At 42.3% G+C, this 19,071-nt stretch overlaps 1 protein-coding gene across 3 annotated transcripts in view; it reads left to right on the plus strand.

Annotated features, from left to right (window-relative positions):
- LOC118113596 (LIM domain only protein 7-like) overlaps nucleotides 1-16,644 on the plus strand; it is a 28,677-nt gene extending 12,033 nt beyond the window's left edge. Inside the window, exons 10-30 of one of the 3 annotated variants that reach the window (XM_035163471.2) lie at nucleotides 2,477-2,560; nucleotides 3,213-3,381; nucleotides 4,137-4,297; nucleotides 4,446-4,632; nucleotides 4,940-5,533; nucleotides 6,537-6,869; nucleotides 8,056-8,170; nucleotides 8,854-9,015; nucleotides 9,157-9,323; nucleotides 9,424-9,487; nucleotides 9,586-9,645; nucleotides 11,577-11,602; nucleotides 11,723-11,830; nucleotides 11,929-12,018; nucleotides 12,802-12,989; nucleotides 13,142-13,186; nucleotides 13,316-13,368; nucleotides 13,451-13,622; nucleotides 13,733-13,918; nucleotides 15,266-15,363; nucleotides 16,040-16,644. In XM_035163471.2, coding sequence (XP_035019362.2) covers nucleotides 2,477-2,560; nucleotides 3,213-3,381; nucleotides 4,137-4,297; nucleotides 4,446-4,632; nucleotides 4,940-5,533; nucleotides 6,537-6,869; nucleotides 8,056-8,170; nucleotides 8,854-9,015; nucleotides 9,157-9,323; nucleotides 9,424-9,487; nucleotides 9,586-9,645; nucleotides 11,577-11,602; nucleotides 11,723-11,830; nucleotides 11,929-12,018; nucleotides 12,802-12,989; nucleotides 13,142-13,186; nucleotides 13,316-13,368; nucleotides 13,451-13,622; nucleotides 13,733-13,918; nucleotides 15,266-15,363; nucleotides 16,040-16,062 — 3,085 coding nt within the window. In that variant the 3' untranslated portion in view covers nucleotides 16,063-16,644. The remainder of the gene's footprint in view (nucleotides 1-2,476; nucleotides 2,561-3,212; nucleotides 3,382-4,136; nucleotides 4,298-4,445; nucleotides 4,633-4,939; nucleotides 5,534-6,536; nucleotides 6,870-8,055; nucleotides 8,171-8,853; nucleotides 9,016-9,156; nucleotides 9,324-9,423; nucleotides 9,488-9,585; nucleotides 9,646-11,576; nucleotides 11,603-11,722; nucleotides 11,831-11,928; nucleotides 12,019-12,801; nucleotides 12,990-13,141; nucleotides 13,187-13,315; nucleotides 13,369-13,450; nucleotides 13,623-13,732; nucleotides 13,919-15,265; nucleotides 15,364-16,039) is intronic. The other 2 variants (XM_035163463.2, XM_035163479.2) reach the window with 2 other exon arrangements.
- The last annotated feature ends 2,427 nt before the right edge of the window (nucleotides 16,645-19,071 follow it).

A 19,071-nucleotide genomic window follows, 5' to 3' on the forward strand; every position in this document is an offset into this window, starting at 1 on the left:
TTTGGCCTGAGGCTGCCACACCCACATGGGAGCAGAACTTCAACTGTCTGAACAGCCCATCGTCCCTCCCGGGTCAGATTAGTGCCCAACAGACGACAGCAACTCTTTGCAGAAGTAGACGACGATGCAAAGTATTAATGGTGAACAAGTAGATGCTACCTCCTGCACCGCTGCTTAAAAATTTAACAAACCTTGTGTAACCCTGTGAGCTTATCCTCAGAAGACTGTGAATTTGCATAAATCATACATTAATCATCAGTCACACTTGTGCCTTTTTCAAATTTGAAGCAGCTTTGTGACGTGGGAGATCATTTCTAAGATGCTTGGTGTTATTATTTCACCCAAAGCGATGCCTGTGTGATCATCAGCTGTGAATAAACCGCTCTTTGCTGCAGCGTCGACGGTGCCCCCGTCTCTCCCAAACCCCAACTCGCTCTGACTCCCCCCGAGTCTCTCTTTGATGAAGAGCTTTTCCAGCGGGCCCTCTGTGATGAAGACTCTGAAGACGACTCTACCGAAGCTGACCCCGTCCTAGATGACTTGTATTTCCGGTGGGTGCAGCAGGCTCTTCGTCAGATGTCTGCCAACCCCAATACCGACCGCTTCTTGCCTCGTTACTGGACGCCTGAAGAGGAGACTCGCGTGCACACGATCTACCTCGGCTCCCAGAGAAGACCCTGGTATCGTAAAATGCAAGGCTTAAGGTCGGTGGGCTGCTTTTAATGCTCTGTGATGCGCGGCAGTGTGAAGGCACAGCTAAGTAAAACTAATACAAGGCAGAGCAGGAAGGGCTCTTTTGAACTGTTGCCATTTGCTTAATGTTCAAAGCTGTGGATGCATTGCTTAAACACAAATATCACATGGCTGAGTTTGCAGGCTTGAGTCTGACTTAACAACTTAAGTTAAATTGATACTTAAACATAAAATATAACTTGCTAAGATAACTGCAGTTTGACATGGCATGTGGTTTCATGTTTAGTATTAAATAGAAGCATATAAATTCATCATTTCAAGCAAACTAAATCCTAGTTTGCTTGGTGCAGGCATTAGCAAGTGCTACTGACGCTAGATGATAAACTAAAACCTCAACATTGTTTCTCCTTTTGAAGACTGTTACTATTGTTTATTTATCATCTTATTTTACACGTTCTCTTCCTTCTCTGTGATTCTAGCCACAAAACTCTGGGTTCTTCTGAGGAAGACTTTGACCCCATGACGTCTGCTACTGTGCAAAACACCTCTACCCCAACTGGAGAGCTTCAAAAGCCTCAAAAACATCACTGAGAACTTTCAATTCAAATGGATTTGTATAGCACCAAATCATAACATGCATTATCTCAAAGCACTTTATAAAGTAAAGTCGAGACCTTATCAAATTGTAGAGAAACCAAAAAACTCCCTGTCCCGAGGGTCCACACCTAACAGGAAGTCTGAGAGCACATACCTCCACCAGGGCCCAGCAGTCCCCTTATGAAACCACATTTAAATTTGCTAGATCCAAATTTTTATTTCAATCTTCAATCAAAATTGCATCACATTTCACACCATGGATCAGTCCCCTAAACATGCCTGATTGTTTTTTCTTTCATCAAGATTCATTCATTATTCTCTGAGAAATCAATACAAATGTTGAAAAACCACCCTGGCAATGTTAAAACGTTCCTGTATCTGGATCCGGATCTGCACCTACATTTAATGGGTTCCTCCTTGGGTCAAGCCCCACCCCTCCACAAAATACAGTAGAAAAGTAGTTTTTGAATAATCAAACGACAAACAAACAGAGGGAAATCTATCCTCCTGAGGAGTTACTGAACCTGATCTCCCAAATACCAACACTACACACTGTATACTCTGCTGATACAAGCTCTACCACTGTTCTATTCATCTCTTCATGTACCACATTGTCAAACAGATGCATTGGAGATTTGCAAGTGTGAAAGGTTCAGAGGGGACCTTCATAATTTTTGCAAAGATATAAAAATCTTTCTCCTTTTCTCAGATATTTAATTAAGTTATTAGAATAATTGAATGTGCTGTTGTAAGTATCAGGCGTTCGCTGTGGCACCTTTTTAAAAAAATTTTTTTATAGCACATGATGTTGAGGGTGTTTTTACGGCAACGTGCTGAGTGACTCATTAGATCATAATGGTTAATCAGATGACTCGTGCACTCTCATAGCATAACAAAAGTTATTTATACACATTGTGTGCGGTCATGTTTTCTACCTGTGCTATGATTTGATGTGGAACAATAAACAGATTAAAATAATGTGCAGCCTGTGAATTTGTGCATTAAACTCAATCTTTCTGCCAAGATTATTTGTGTGTGAACCCATTTGTGTCGTATCCCTTTTTAAACTACATGCCTCTTATTTACATGATGTTGTCCCCACGCCATCCCCAAAGCTGCTTTTATCAAACCAAATATTTAGCATAATGGCGGTCATCCATCTTCATGTGTTTCTTTGGTTCTGTAGAGAATATCACAACCGGGTCAGGCCTGAGAGACCAGTTCAGGTCAGGCCTGAGACACCAGTTCAGGTCAACCCTGGCTGGATTTGGTGAGTCCTAAACGTCTGGGTTTAAAAATAAGCGCTGATGTTGCCGCTGCTTCCTCCGTGTCTGCTCTGGTTTGTATTCCGCTTGGCTGCAAAGGACATTACTCTGCAAACGGCTCTTGCTTACTTGTTCCCGAAGACGGAGCATTTGGTGACTTGTCAGAGGAATTTATGACAAACCACAGGACTGATTGTAATCACAGTCCTGGTTGCCCAGATCAAATTATGTCAGTTTTGATATCCTAGCCGCTAAAAGCTGCTGTAAGTTATCTGAATGGCACATCTGACATCCTCTGTTGACTGCAGCAGTGCCATTACTTGCTGCGAGTCAAATCTGTTGTTACCCAGACAGCAACATCTGCTGCCATTTATACTGCTGCGGTATTTGACTTGGATGGCAGCCCCCGCCTCGCACTTGATTATGGATTCTGTTGTTTGAATGCAGAATGTGTCGTGTTGCTGCTGTTAATACTGTTTCCCGTCATGTAATTTGTGTGCGTCTCCATGTAGAAGCTAGTTGGTATGTTCGTCATGCTTGCTCGGCAACACTGTTCTTAAGTGACACTAAAATAATGTGCTGTTTTAGATGCCATCTTCGCTCTGCGTATCCATTATTCATTTTAATGTCCCATTTCTTTGTCCGTGTGTGAAACAGGAGTAAATCTCTCAGCGACATCCCGATGTTCTACCCTGTGCGTAAACTTCCTAAGCAGAACACCATTCACGATGTGGGCCTGGACGCTGACACGGCAGAGGAGTGGCAGCAAGAACACGCAGAGACGAGCGGCGTTCCCGGCAAGGAGAGCGAGGCTCAGTGGCAGGATGTAAGTCAAAAGTACCACTACAAGGTCCATTTAGTAGTTTTGGAGCTTTTGAGGATAACTGGTAGTTGCCTCAACCAAGGAGGTTGTGTTTGGGGTTTTTTTTGTCAGCATTTGTCTGTTACTTGGAAGGGTTATGCCACAGTTACTGGATGGATTACCACAAAACGTGGTATCACCACTGATTTTCCAAATCGATTCCGTGTGGGCAGGGTCTGTAAAAACAAAGTGAGACAGAGTTCACGGACACACAGGAGACTGTCTCCAGACACACTCGATAAAATGTAGCCCCTGTTATGTAAAATGAGGTCCATCATGGGAAATATGGTAAATATTAAAATCAATTTCTCCTTTTTAATCTTAAATAATGAAGAACCCAGCCCTATTCTGGACTGAGGGCCAGTTGAGTTTATTTTTAGAGATTTCTCAATCCATATTGAATTAAATGTTTTTTGCCTTAAAGCTTAAGTTATAGTGAAGCTCCTTGGAGAAGTGGAGATTTTAATATCTGCAATTCAAAGAAATGGGGGTGGGGGGGGGCTAACATCTGGATAATGTGACGCCATCAGAAGCTGGAGAGCAGCTACAGGACCTTGTGTTGGGAGTTGGTTACACCTGATGAGATCAGTGCCCAAGGTCGAGATTGGACTTTCTATGTCACAACAATGTGTCTGAGCTTTAACGTATTGAAAATGCCAAAAAAAAAGTAGTTTTATCCCCAAAAGCACCAGTGTCATTGGCTCACACGTTTGTTTCAGGACTTGACAAAGTGGAAGAATCGTCGCCGGAGCTCCAACACTGACCACCGCAGGAAGTCGCTGGACAGAGAGCATGTGATCAATGCATGCTCCCTGTCCATGACCAATGGGGCTGTGAGCAACTTTAAGAATGACACACAACGCGGCGCAATGCTAAAGAGGTACAATCCTGCAATAGAAAATGCTAACACTCTCAAACCCTGTGCATGAAGGGCCACAGTGAACTCCTGTAATATGACCCACATCCTCCCCCTCATGCTTTCTGCTTCCTTTCATTACATCGGCTTCCCTTACATGCCGACTCCTCAGAGACCAGCCGCCATCACCACGCAGGAGTAACCCCGCCCCCCGTCTCCACTCCACCGCTCCTCTGTCAAAATCCACAAACTCTGATCTCCGGCCACATACTCGAGCTCTGCTGTCCCGCAGCTATGCCACTGAGGCACCTTACAGCCCCAGGGTGACACTCATCACCTACAACTCAGCCCATACGCAGGTGAGTTTACAGCTGTGCTCTGTTTTTCCACTATGGCTTTATTGAAAAATAACTAATCTGATAGATTTAGCTGAATGCGGTGCCCGCTCAACCGATGAGCTGTTGGGTGAACATGTAGGGAGTCTTGATCCGGCCCTGCTCTATTTCCCCCTCCCCACTTTACTCTGTCCTGTCAAATAGAGATGTAATGCCTTATAACATCTAATAAAACATTTGAAAAGTGCAAGGCAGGGTGTAATGTATATTTTCATCTTCATTTTATGCTGTTACATGGCAAACCCTGTTCCTGTGCTCTATTTCTTCTCAGGGATCACTGGTTGGAGCCATGCCTGCCTCCGATGGGACCATCCTGGGAGAGGAGACCCACTTTCCCTCCCTGGCTTCAGAGGGAGCAGGAGCCACCACACCCTCTGTAGACTTCCCTTTCAGCTCTCAGACTCAAGTCAAAGCTCAGGGCAGACCAGCTCCGCTCCAGCCCACATCTGAACCGGCTCAGCCCCAGAATGTTCCTATAAATAAAATCTCCACTCTGGTCACAACCTTGCAGCCCAAGGAGGCCACAAAATCCACCTGCACTGCATCTACGCTGAATCACAAGGAGCTTCCACCCAGCATCGATCCAGCAGTTCCGACCGTTTTTCCTGCCCCAGTGAATCAGACATCTCTGGAGGACATGTCCCACCGGTCCCAGGAGGAGAGCCTTAAGACGACTTGGGAACCAGCTGAGAAAACCGCAGGTGTCTACAAGTACTTGTCCAGAACTGTGTCGTGGTCCGGCTCGGCCAGCCTTCCCCGCGGATACCGGCGGTCCGAGGGCTCGTCCCGTCTCTCTTCTGCGATCACTGCGAGACCCTTTGGGACCAAGCAGTCGAGGATGTCGTCGCTGCCGAGACTGTGCAGTGTGAGTTTTACCAAATGGTCTCCACACAGTAAGACGCCACCTAGTGGAAAAATAGTTTACCCTGTAAAATAAAAAACAAAATAGACCTACATTGTCGCTGATGACATCAAAAGTCACACTCCAGCTGTTTTTTTTTTTTATGGACATGGTAACAGGATGCAGATAAACAGTCGATACACATAGGTTTGTCACTAGTGTGTTTATATGAATGGACGACATTACTGCTCCCAAAAAGTGAAGCTAAAGCTTTTTGATTGCCACCTGTAACCAAGGTCATAAATCTGGCCTCCATGTTAGTGGATGGGACATGGACCAAACTAAAAAGTCAAAGATGGTCTGTCATTTTAGGTAGCTCTTATCACACTGTTTCTTCAATAGTTTAATTCTCTCGTAAGTTTTGTTTTAATTAGTTATTTGATCCTTTAAAAAAATGGGGTGAAACTTTATTGACTGCTGAGACTGACCTGTGATTGGTCGAGCATGAGTATCAGTGCGACATCACCACCGCGGCTCCATCCTCATCCCTCTTAAACAAACTCTGGCTCCAAATGAACGTGAAGGAAGTGAAGGCCATCTTACAGTCAATGGTCTCTGCAGACAAAGCTGAAAATATTCTCTATTGTTACTGAAGTTATGGAGCTTTTTAAAGAAAGAGCCGCCAGCTGCACATTATGTTTTACAGTCTAGACAGTTATAATTCTCCGGCTGTTATTCTGACTCCGTGTACGTTTAGTGCGCAGGGACTCGTAAGTCCGCCACATGGATTCTAGCTAGTTAATATAATAAGAGCGTTTCCTGTGTTTGGGGGCTTGTGTTACCTTTTCTTTTGCCCTCATTAAGAATAGGAATGCAGCCGCCACAGTCTGAACAGCGTCAACTCACTACAAGATAACACACTTTTATTTCTCACGTCTGCCTGGAGAGTTAATGGTGCGATCACATGTGTCTGCACCGTCCATCTGAAGAAATCATCCTGTTCCATTTTTTTTTTCTTCATCTGCAGGTAGACGGCAACGGTTTGCAATTGAACAGTGAGAAAGAAAAATGTCTTTCTCCACCCACGAAATCTTCTCTTAAAAGACAGACTGCAGCCAGTCACCTGAGGACTTCACTCAGACTGAAGAAACCCAGCCAGATGAAGCAGAGTGGTACAGATCAGGTGGTGGTGGAGGAGGAGGAGGAGGGGGCGGGGGGGTCCATTGTCTCCACTCAGTCCTCCCTCAAGACCAACGGGTTTCACCATCAGCCCTGCACCCAGACCCAGCCACTACCACAACCTAATTCCACTCTGCAGGCCCAACACTACAACAGCTCCACTCTGCCGACATCTACAAAGGTGAACTGTTGTTTTACATCACACAGCATTTGTGCCATGCTCCTCTATTGATGCACTGGAACTGTGAACATCTGTGAACCCTGAGATGTCTTTAACTAGGATCTAAATGTTTAAACTGTTCTAATGAGGGATTATCACATCTGTTGCATGTGTTAAACTCTAGCTTATCAGTGTTTAAGAGATTTTACTTGGAACAATTATTAGACACTGAACTACTTCAGCTGATTTCTTGTGACTTAAGTTAATCTAAATACATGGCACAGTTTTCAGTCTAATTTATCACTCAGTCATTATCACAGAGGCATGCAGAGGGTAACCCAAGGAAGAACCCATTCAATTTTTTTTGTAGATCCAGGAATTTCTTTTTCACTTTCTTTAATATTGCAACGCTTTTCAACATTTGAGTTGATTTCTCAGAATAATTCATAGATCCTGGATTCAAAGACTTTAAATATATCTTATATTTTGGGCCCGGTAGAGGAAATTTAAGTGCTATTCCAGTTAACTATTGCTTATATTAAAATAGCTTAGTTTTTTTGTAGAGGAAGATGTTAGTATTTTGTCAGACTTGGGTCTTAGAGTCTCTTTCACCCACACGTGTTTTGACTTTTTGACTAGCTGCAGCAGGAAAAACACACAGTGCACTGTAAAAACAATTGTTATCCAAGTAGGTGAGCCAGTTTTCAGTCTGTTATTGTTCATGCTGGTTCAGCTTCTAGTCTAACACTTTCTAGATGTGAGTCCTCGTTAAAAAAATGTTGCACTTGTCCTTTTCTATTCTGACAAGTTCAATGTCAGTAAAAGACATTTTTTCACTGTTAATTGTGTTGTACCCTTAAAGTACCACGACCCTCACTCTGCTTTTTTTTTTGGGACCAATTGGTGCATGACAATGACATCACATAACTCCCAGCATAAGTCCGCCAACCTCAACCTGAGTCTTGTATGTGCACCATCTGACTTTAAGGCCTAAGATACCTTTTCAATGCACTGCTTTACCAGCATTCACTAAAGCCACAAGCATGAATGAATCTGCATGTGACAACAAAACCGGAAAATTATAAAGTCGTCACTTATGAGAGTATCCCTGTATTTATGCAGCAGGCTTCTAAAGTCTCTGATTTCCACCAGGAAGTACAGGACATTGGATCACAGGGTGTCACCTTAACTTGTGTGTGTGTTTCAGGTGGATCACAGTAACATGAGAGTGAGCCTTACCCTTAAACCCAACAGTGTACCAGACTTTGGTTTGCAGACTCACTGGGACTCGACAGGAGCGAGAGTAAAGTTCATCCAGCTCGGTAAGACGTTCGCTATATTTAACTCTGCATTACTCTAATTTTGTAACATGAATAATTAATTGTAGATGGACTGAAATAGTGTGACGATTAGGCCATTGAACATTGTCTGCTACAACGTGCTCGCATATTATTTTCCGCTTCTCGTTTGCTTTTGCACACAGCCGGCACTTTGGAACAGTAACACACCACACTGGCTGTTCAGGTTACAGAGGAGAGATATAAAAACGATGTTGGTGCATCAATTTCTTGAGAGCCAAAATGGTAGTGCAGCTAAATAAGAGTGCAAAATTATGCAAACAAGGAGAAATGTGCAAATTATCCACAGCGATTATGATAATGATGTACATGAGAGGAGAAATGACCATTGGGTGGTTTTCACTGATGCACTCATTCAGGATGTGTGTGTGTGTGTGTGTGTGTGTGATTTAAAACTCCACCATAAATGTTTAATTAGATGTGAGAGAGGTGTCACTTAACTCGCTGCTGTGCAGTTTTGCTTGACAGGCCTAGTTCTGACTCGGGAGCAGCAACCTTGTCCTCCCATTACTGCTTGTTTCTCACTTTGTGCTGAGCAAATAAATTCTGAAGCTGGCACCTCTGTGCCGCGCTGTCCACGCTATCATCTTTTTTCATTGTCCTGATGCCTGCCCCCCCCCCCTCTCACTCCGTCCCTCCCTCCTCAGGCAGTCCAGCGGAGCTCTGCCAGCTGTGTGTGGATGATGAGATTGTGGCTGTTGATGGAGTGGCGGTGGCACACATGAACTACAACCAGTGGAAGGATAAAATTACATCTGCCCTGCAGTCCGGCAATCTGACCATGGACATTAGACGCTATGGCAACAAGGGTGAGACAATGAGCCAAAAAAAGATCCATTTAGTCTTTTACCTCCTCCTGGTGCTAAAATAATTTGATGATTTAACCTCTTGCATCAAAAACGTTGGTTGATCACGTGGCCTTGGTTTTGATGGCTGGTCGTTGTCATTAGATTGGAGCTCCAGTGAGGGGAGTCATCACAACCAGCCAGGGAAGAGCAGGATGACCCTCAATCTGACGGCCGCAGCGCCCCTTCTGATAGGTTGTCCTGATCACCATGCCAACAGCACTGCCTCTACAGAAACCGCAGCATTGAAATTCAACGGGCACACAGACAATGTGAGCAATGGTTCAGCCAGTTATCGTCTCATTTCAAAAATGGATGCACAAAGCTTCTGGTGGTCATAAGGCCGATCTTGGTTTTCTTTCACCTGCGCAGGTTAAACAAGGTAAAGTCTTGGATGGAGGGTCTGCTGAAGGCCACAGGACGGCCAAAAGTAAAGGTAACAACAAACACTACAAATCAAAACATGACGGACATCATCTGTAGAAATAAATCCTCAGATACAGTTTGTAATTTCTCATCCTTTCTCCATGTTAGACGTTAATAAATTGATTAGGAACAATCAGAAAAGGAGGGCAGAGTTTTTCAAACAGAGAGGTAAAAATCCAGTTTGAAATGTAGCTTTGGTGGCTGGAGCTTGGCTTGGTTAATTGTTTGGCATCAAATGCACATGCTGAGTATGCTGCGATTTTAAGAAGGAATATAAAATTGGATGATGCACCGGGATTAGATGGTGATTAAGGACTTTTACTTTAGGACCACCATGAAAACAGCTGGGTCTTAAAAAGTCTAATATTTTATAATCTGAATTTAAGCCGTAAAGTATTACGTCCTAGGTCTTGAATACATTTAGCTACGTCTTATTTGGTAAAAGTTCATGCAACGCTACTTCCCGTCATACTTTGTGTTTTGTCAGCATGTGCTGTAGTTATTTCTCAATGATACAAATATTAGCACGCTGTAATAAATCTACAAACGAGACCAACGTGCAACTGATAACTCATGAGATTAGGTCTTTAAGCTCGTTGGTCCGAATTGATCTCGGCAGATACCTTCAGTCTCTGCCTGTAGTTTGAGAGAAAACATGGCATTTCCACTTTATCTTCAAATATGGGGAGGTGTAAGAAATTCTAGGATTCTGATACGACTTCATATCAGTTATACTTATCATAGGTCTTAAAAGGCGTTAAATTGAACTTGTTGCAACCTGCACTAACCCTGATTAGTCTAGTGTTTAAACAGTTTTATTCAAAGCAGCCATACACACAACCATAAAAGTAGCATCTCCATGAATTAATGCCCACTTTATTTCTGCATTAAAATGTTGGTACAGTTTAACCGTGCAACCGCAGAGCTGGCAGCACCGATCATGTCTCTAATGTACCGTGTGTTGTTAGCAGGTCACTTTCTTACTGTATGTTCCCATGTTCTGTCTGAATGGGTTTTTACTTTTTAATTGGTTACGTCCTCATTCGTTTGCACAATGACTGGTTTGTGACGCTGCTCTTCGTGGATGTTAATCAATCTGATTGTGTCCTGCTACAATGGCGTCTCTCTTCAGGCTCTGCAGCATTCAGCCCATGGGTTTACTTATGTGGTAAATGTTTTCACTGTATGTGGTGGTGTTGTTTTTTTTACTGTACTCTGAGAGTGTGATTACTCTTTTTATTTATTTTTTTTATTTGCTATAGCATGCTTAACTGTTTGCTTTACTGTTTGGTTTCAGAAGTTGTGTGCAGCATCTTTAGGCTGGGGAGACATTAGCAGACTCATTAACAGGTTTAATCTTAACCACTCATTACCTGTTTGATAGCTCTGATCATATGTTAAACTGATACCTGCACATCAAGGTCAGTACAGGACACAATACATTTATGTTGTACATGTTTGTGTTTTGGTTTACATAGACTTGTAAATATAACAATAATAATATTTTTTATACAGCGCCTTTCAAAACACAATTACAAGGTGTTTCACAAGTTAAAAATGAAAAATTGAAGACGAACAATTGAATACAGTCTCAAAAAACTAAGAAAATATTTGAAACTATTGGAAGATCACACAGCATTGGACCTCGGATACAGAAATAAAAAGTTACTGCTAAGTAAAAACAAGATAAAACAAAACTCATATAAAATGATTAAACTAGTTGGTAAGATCAGGAGAAAGCACACATTTTACAAATGTGTCTTTAAGACGGATTTAAAAGAGGATAAGGAGTTTGCCAGTTTGACTCTGGTTCCTGGTTCAATTCCCGGCTCCTTCAGAGTGCATTGAAATGGCCCTGAGCAAGACACTGAACCCCCCCACCGCTCCTGATACTGTCGTGACTGTGTGAATATCAAAGTTTTTGTGCTGCTCAGAAAGATGCAGCAGAGCATTTGTCAGGGATCAAACTGAAGTGTGATGCAGACATAAAGGAGAACCTCCCATGTGTGACCCAGCTAATGTGTCCCCGGCCTCCGTGTGGTGACTGTGTGACCTCCATTACATTGTTCTCTTGGCTGACATGTTGTTCTCTCACCCAGGAGGTTCAGAATCTGCGATATCTGATGTAAGTTACCGCACCGCTTCATCAAAGCTTCGCTCAAACATACGCTCTGTGTTTGTTCAAAGAGTCTGTGCACTGCTCTGTGATAATGCTGCAGCCCACAGTCTGTCTGCGTATCTCCAGCTCCAGGTGCCGTCCCTCAGCCCCTCCTCATCCAGCTGGTCGTGGGACCGAGAGGAGGATCAACGGCGACAGGAGAAGTGGCAGGAAGAGCAGGAGCGCCTCCTACAGGTTTGAGACTTATTTTCTCCCAGCACAGAATCACAAAAAGGAGTTTATTGCTTTTATTAATCATCATAATCATGTGTCCTCTTTTTTTTGTTTTTCAGGAGCAATACCAGCGGGATCAGGAGAGACTGAAGGCAGAGTGGCGCAGGGCACAACAAGATGCGATGGGGGACTTGTGCAGGAAGTCGGTGGTAATGTTGTGCAGTCCTCCTGAGTCTTTTCTTAGCTGCAGACCATTTTTAAGTTAACACTGCGTTTATAATAAGTAATAATAAGATGTTGCTCTATAAAGTCATCACAGAAAGTGCTTTTCAATGTTTCCCTCAAGTGTAAAGACTAAGACTGTGGCCCCTGGATGATGGGACTTTAATTACCAAAGCCTAAGAGGTTATGTTGCAGTCTACATTTGTCTGTTATTTAGCAGGATTGTGCAAAAACTACTGGGATGGATCCGGGAATATTTTTCACTTTCTTTACATTGTGAAATAGGACGGTTTTCAACATGTCAATTTATTTCCTTGTTTTTTGCAACAACTTTTAATTATCTGTTATGCAAAAACTTTACAACCAATTTTCAATACATTATATGGAGGGGTGGGGAATAACACAAGGAAGAAAGCATTACATTTTTGTGCAGCTCCAGATCAGGGACTGATCCAGGGATTTGTTTTTCTCATAGTTCATGGATTTTGATAAATGTTTTTCAGGGGACTGAAATTTATGAATGCGTGAAATCTGTTTCAGATCCAAAAAGTCTAGATCTAGTGAATTTAAATGTTTTATAAGGGGGACTGCTCGACCTTGGCAGAGCTATGGGGTCTCTGAGTTTTCATCAATATTGAATATCATTGCAATTATATCCTGTTTTTCTTTTAATACAGTTTTAGGAATACTGATGGAGGGTCCCTGGTCAACATTATCCTTCAGGGATTATTATATATTATAAACTATATATTTTTTCCATGTATTTGAAGCAGACCACCTTCCAGATGACCAATGGCGGTGCGGGCCCTGCCAGAACGCAGCTCCATGTGAATGCACCGTCAAACAGAGCTGCAGGAGAAGAGCAGAGCCCTGACGGAGACGAGCGGAAAGAATCGGGACGTCAACCCCAGAGTGATGCACGCGGAGAGCAGAGTGACGCCGTCGCTGAACAAGACTGGTGAATTCACTTTTCTCTGCGCGTTTTAATATCACCAACATGTGTCAGATCTCTTCCATCCTCGCTGAATGTAACAGTTTAATATGTTGTGCAATTTCATTTTACAACACGTTTTTCTGACTGCTCCTAATGTTGTTCACGCTGCACCTCAGGGCTGTGGAATCCTGTGGCTTTGCTCAGCTGTCTACTGCACACAGGTCAGAACAAGATAAGCTCAGTGTGTCTTTGCCTTGAAGCCAACATCAGCATGCAACCAGTTCAGTGTAGACCCTGAAAACCCCCCAAGTCAAATTCTGCAGAATGATGTCTGTGTGTGTCTCTCTTAGGGCGAAGTCTTTGTCTTCCCCGGCCTTAGCTGGCTCCCACAAACAGACACGAGGTTAGTCTGCCCCCTCTGTCATAATGTCTCCCCCTGTTTTGGTGATGGACGGAACTAACCCCTCCGACTTTGACTGGTCCAGGTGATCAGAGGAAAAGAAAAGGACAGTCCCTGTCCAAGAGTGAGCAAGACAGGCAGCAGATTTTGGAGGAGATGAAGAAAAGGACTCAGCTCCTGACCGACAACAGCTGGATACGTCAGCGCAGAAGCAGCTTAAACAAGGAACCAGTCTACGGCATGGTTCCTCTGAAGAGGTGGCTCCTGTTTTTGTATCATACTTTTTTGTATCTAAACTCGATTTCAAATTGCACCTTACCTAGTGGATTCCCTGATGTTTTCTGAATCATGACCCTCTTGCCTGCAGGTACGAGTCTCTGGACGACCTGGACTCTTTGCGTCACTCCCCAGTATCAAGCGGCACATTCGGTTTCCCTCGTCCACACTCCGCTGCAGGTTACTGCGCTCCGAGCAGGAACTGCTCCTCCCGCTACAGCACCGGAGCCATTTTATCCAGGAAATATGTATCCATGGACCCAGCTCATCACGGCAGGTAATTGACTCTCTTGTTCTACATCTTAGCCTCACACACTGTTTACATGCGTAGCAGCCATGGTAATAGAGGCCCTTAGTCTCTGCTTCACCTGTTTCAAGGTGAGAGGTCATGACTGGGTTAAGGTGCAGTTACAGTAGCTCCAATCATTGTGCATAACTACTTTGTTTTTTTTCCTAACTTTGGTTGGTCAGTTAATAAATAAATGGTCTGTACTGGCATCGCCCTTTTCTAGTCATGATGGCCATACACACACACACACACACGCACACGCACACACGCACAGTCATACAGTGCATCTACGGGCAGCACTTTTTCTCTGAGAATAGCACAGCTGTCAGGTGTAATTTGGTCCTCAGTATCTTGCCCAAGGGCACTTTGGGCACGTGGAATGGGGAAGACTGGAGGACTGACTCTACCCCTTGAGCCACAAATTGAATGTGTTCCTCCCTGACCCATTCTGTATCATTCCACGTTTAGTGGTAGTCTCGCTTGCAAACAAACAAACAAATGGACAGGGGTAAAAACTATATTTCCATCATGCCGTCTACACTCTCTCCTCTTTTCTGTCGTGTCTGGCATTTCTCTCGACATCTCCATTCTTCTGATTGGTCTAGAGGAAGAAGACCGCCCACTGCTTTGCTTTGCTTTTAGGCAGTCTTTGTTAAAATGTCACTGTCAGAGAGCCCCACCAGGTTTAATATAAGTATGTTCATTAGCATGTAGATCTAAAAGCTGACTCACCTCTACAACTCCCTGCTCCATATGAGTAACACACACAGCACTCAGAATATGTATACATGACACAGGATTCCCACAGGTCCCTGAAATCCTTGAATGTTTGAGAGAGAAGGAAATCGATGTTTTAAAACATTTCAAATAAACTTTAAACTTGTTTGTTTTTAGTTTGACACTTATTTTCAATTTAAAGTCAGTAAATAAGTAAATGATGATAAGTGTCTCCTCCTCAGTCTCTGCTCTTCCACATAATTCTGTCTCGATATATTGTTTTGCTGTGTTAGAAAAGGCAGGAGGCCACATAATCTGCCTTCACTGTAACCACGCATTGTTTATTCAAAGTATTTGCAAAGCTGCTAGTTCTCATTAAAGAAATCCCTATCGCTGTAAAAGAGATTAATCTCACACTCTGCCCTGTTGGGTCCTTTTATAGGCAGTAGGCATGTTGGGTCCTTGAGATATCCTTGGGTTTGAAGTTTAAGACGGTGTGTGTACCCTGATAATATACCAAAATAAAGTTGAGTGTTGTGTTCAATCTGGTGAAATGATGTTCCCAGATTTGCTGGATTTCTCTTAAATAGATTCTTTTCTCGCTTCCCTCTTCCTCAGTGTGTGGGCTGCCGCCGATATCTCGGAGGAACTGAAACTGGAGTCCAGGTTCGAACCTGAAACTGTAAGCCCCACTGTGAGCTATGACCAAGTCCAGTGTGAGTATCGATCTCCATGATTGACCTCAACATGTCACCCGCCCCTCAGTTTCTGTTCCTTATGGTCGTAACCACTCCAGATTGTTATATTTGTTGCTCAGGTGAAACAGGGTTTCTGCAGGGTCTAATCTAAAGTTCAAGAATCGATCGGAATTGAAAAATTCTTAAATACATTAAAGTATTATGTAATAGATCTTAAATATGTATGAGTATGTCTTAATTATACATTAATAAAAATGTTGGCCGCATGCATAGTTTTTAATGATGCAGATAATAAAATGCTGTAATAAAACCCACCGCTCAGAATTTATCACAGTTTACTGTGGCCGTGAGAGACTATGATACCTACTGTCTCTGCCTGCAGCTTAAGAGATATCGAAGGTTATTAGGCTACTTCACCTTATCTTTAATTACGGTAAAGTGTAAAGTAACTCTGGGATTCTTGATATTCCTTCATCTGACGTATGTGACATAGGTCTTACATTTCATAAAAGGTCTTAAAGTCTTTAATTTTACTCGTTGAAAGCTGCAGAAACCCAAGATTGTATGGCCAATTCCTCGTCTTCAAAAACGGGAATGAATCTCGATCATACACTAAAACTTAATGTGACTGGATTTAATCTCTGTCCACAAAACTTCCAGTCAAGTAAAACTCTGATGTTAATTAACCTTTTAGACCCTGCTGCCTCCTTCATCTGACAGACATGCAGTTCTCCAGATCACAGAGTGAGCAGCCGAATACAAACTGTGGCAGCGCAGTGGGAAATGTCCACACAGCCAAGCCGTGACCTTTTGTCTCCTACAGTAACTGTTGGTGAACCTAAAAACTCTGCGACGTCTGTGATATAAGATCTTGACATTCTGTGGATCCACAAGCAAAGATTCTTAATCGTTGCTTTTTAATCAAATGTGCTACTTCCTGTCTCTTTTCATGCTAATTTATTTCCCAGAAAATGTAGATTAATATATGAAATAAAGTAGTAAAGACATTTATTATTCTTGTAATTAGTGTTTGGTTAATGCTTTTATTGTAGTGTTAGTGATGCTGTTCATTAAATCTTTGTGCTGTCTTGGATCTGAGCCCATTAGTGTGTTAAATACAGATATTTCTTGTTGATGTAACCATGTACGGTGGCACATTCTAAACACTGTTCTGTTGAAATCTCACCATGTGCACTTTGGGATGAATAAATCATTGGTTTGCATATAACATGTATTTCTCACATGAAAATGGGCGTCTTAACTGAAATTTTTTTTGTGAATAAAGTGCACTGAACATTATCAGCAAATGCTTTGATTTGTTATTCATTAATGTGCCACATGATGGCATCATTGGTCTCATAGAGAAACAGACATCTCATTGATGGCAATAGGAAGGCAACACTCATGCAGACTTAACATTTTCAAAATGTTGTTGACTTGTTGAAGCACAATTTGACTTCTGTATGGTCTCGTGCACTGCTCACATTTTATTATATTGAAACTAAAACACTGGTACTTGTCATTGTTAAACTAATGACTAGCTGACTGCAATGTTATCCAAAGGGATCATTTACTAAACAAATAAGAATTAACAGCAGCTATCAGATTACATGTGTTTTTATGCTGTCGAAAGAAACTGAGTTGAGGGTAAACACTTTTTATTTAAATGCTCTGATATACGAAGGACTATAACCTTTACCTAATCTTCCAATGTTTAACATATTGCATAAACATTGCATTTGTTTAACAAGTCTTAGAAATACATTGGACTCAGTTCTGTGCTTGTTTGTTCTTTGCATTAAAGTATATTGATAAGGTTATATTGATATGAACACAATCATATTGACGTGATTCGTTATTAAAATCAATCAAATTGAAAGAAAATGCATACAAATTTATTCTGCTGTTAACCATTTATCCGTGTAACCAAACGGCACCAATGAAACGTCTTGTTCAGATACTACGACTATACATTACTTATTATAAACTAGTCTCCTTCCCCTTTCTTTCACCCGACACTACTATATAAAGGGTTTGGTCAAACAAAGTCTTTTATCATGAAATGAAACATTCCCATAAATGTTAGCATGTCAAACACGATATATAGAGACACTATCGTCTATGGTATTTCTTGTGAACACAGTCCAGGTCTGACTGCTGTAAAGTCAACTCTGGTATCAGTTACTAATGGACTCCAGTTTCACTTTTTATAAACCGCTGAAGTGAGGCGCTGCAAGACATTTGAAGTACGAAGTTTTTGTTTGAGTGAACGGACCCGCTGCAGGAAATGGATGACACAAGACAAGAGTGACAAAAGGGAAGAGAGAGGTTTTGTGTCCTCAGACCTTTTTTAATTGAGGAAGTGACATTTTATAAAATGGTGGATTCAGGCTCTGCTCCAAAACTAAGGAAGAGTTTGTGGTTGTGGCGCAAAAATAGTTCTCTTGAAATGTGGTTATATAAAAGTTATAGGCGAGTTGTGTTTGATTAAATGAGGTTACTTTCCATAAATGTTATCCGTGTGTGAGGAAATGGAAGTGGGGCAGCACAAAAGCAGCATTTCATCCATTTGAGGAAGTTGTGTAGAAATGCAAATCTTATTCCCAAAGCTTGCACAAACTCAACCGTCACCCCTGTCTGACATTTATGAACGCTCAGGTTTTGTTTAATGCCACTTTTCTGCAGATGAGTGGCAAATATCTACGGTGTTATCCCGGTCAATGTAGCAGTGTCTACAAGGTTCTTCCCTTGGAGAGTTCCTTTTATTGACTGAGAGAACCGAGCTCTCTGTGCACCGTAGAAGTCAAACTGAGATGTTAAACTGAGGTCGTCGAGCACTCGGCCTGATGGATGGAAATGTTTTTTTCTTCTGCTTTACTGTGACCTGATCTTTTTGGAGGAGGGAAGTCAGTCCCCCACAGACTTGAGTATGGCCATTTTTCAGTTCTCTGACATGCTCCATATGTTTGGGATGACTCTCGTGACTCCGGCCTGACCCAGTTAGATATCACTGTCCCAGTAAGCCCGGAAACAACAGAGGGGGTCAGAACAGGCAGGCTTGACTTGTAGGAACATCATATTAAGTGAGAGAGTTAAAAGATTAACTAGGCCGACTGAGTGGATGGTGTTTACAGAACGGTGGTTTCAACTATTCCTCTCAACTTAATAGTTAATAATTAATTAAAAGTTAAACTCTTGTAGTTGAAAATGTGAGCTTTTTCCTGAATGATCGAATCCAGACTTCAGTAGAGCAGACCCATCTCTTTGTTTGATTTCTTCGGAGATTAAATGCTCTTTTGCCGTTTCTGGATCCTATCATAGAAATGAGCACAACCTTACCTGCAGGGCTTAATGAAAAGTGGCACAAAGGCCTCACTGTAATCTCAACGCATGCTAAAAACCAACTGGACCAGAAAGAATAATGCAGAAGTGAGTTTTTAAATTCTAACTGACAAGTGAGCATGGAACAACGTAACCATGAAATGCACGATGGGGCAGATCTGTGTTGATAGTCACCAGGACATTTTATATAAGCTACTGTTACTGTTTTCCTTGTTTGAGGCATAATTGCAGAGCAGCTGAGTGGAAAATCATGACCCAGGACAAAACTTTTGAAGCCTCCAGTGCCTCCTTTGGATGTCAGAAAAACAACCTCAGATACTATGCAAAATAGTTTTTTTTCCAGAGAGAAGCCCTCAAATATATTTATTACTCTTTGAAAACTGC

Source organism: Hippoglossus stenolepis, chromosome 1 (genome assembly GCF_022539355.2).
Source record: "Hippoglossus stenolepis isolate QCI-W04-F060 chromosome 1, HSTE1.2, whole genome shotgun sequence".
Lineage (NCBI taxonomy): Eukaryota > Metazoa > Chordata > Actinopteri > Pleuronectiformes > Pleuronectidae > Hippoglossus > Hippoglossus stenolepis.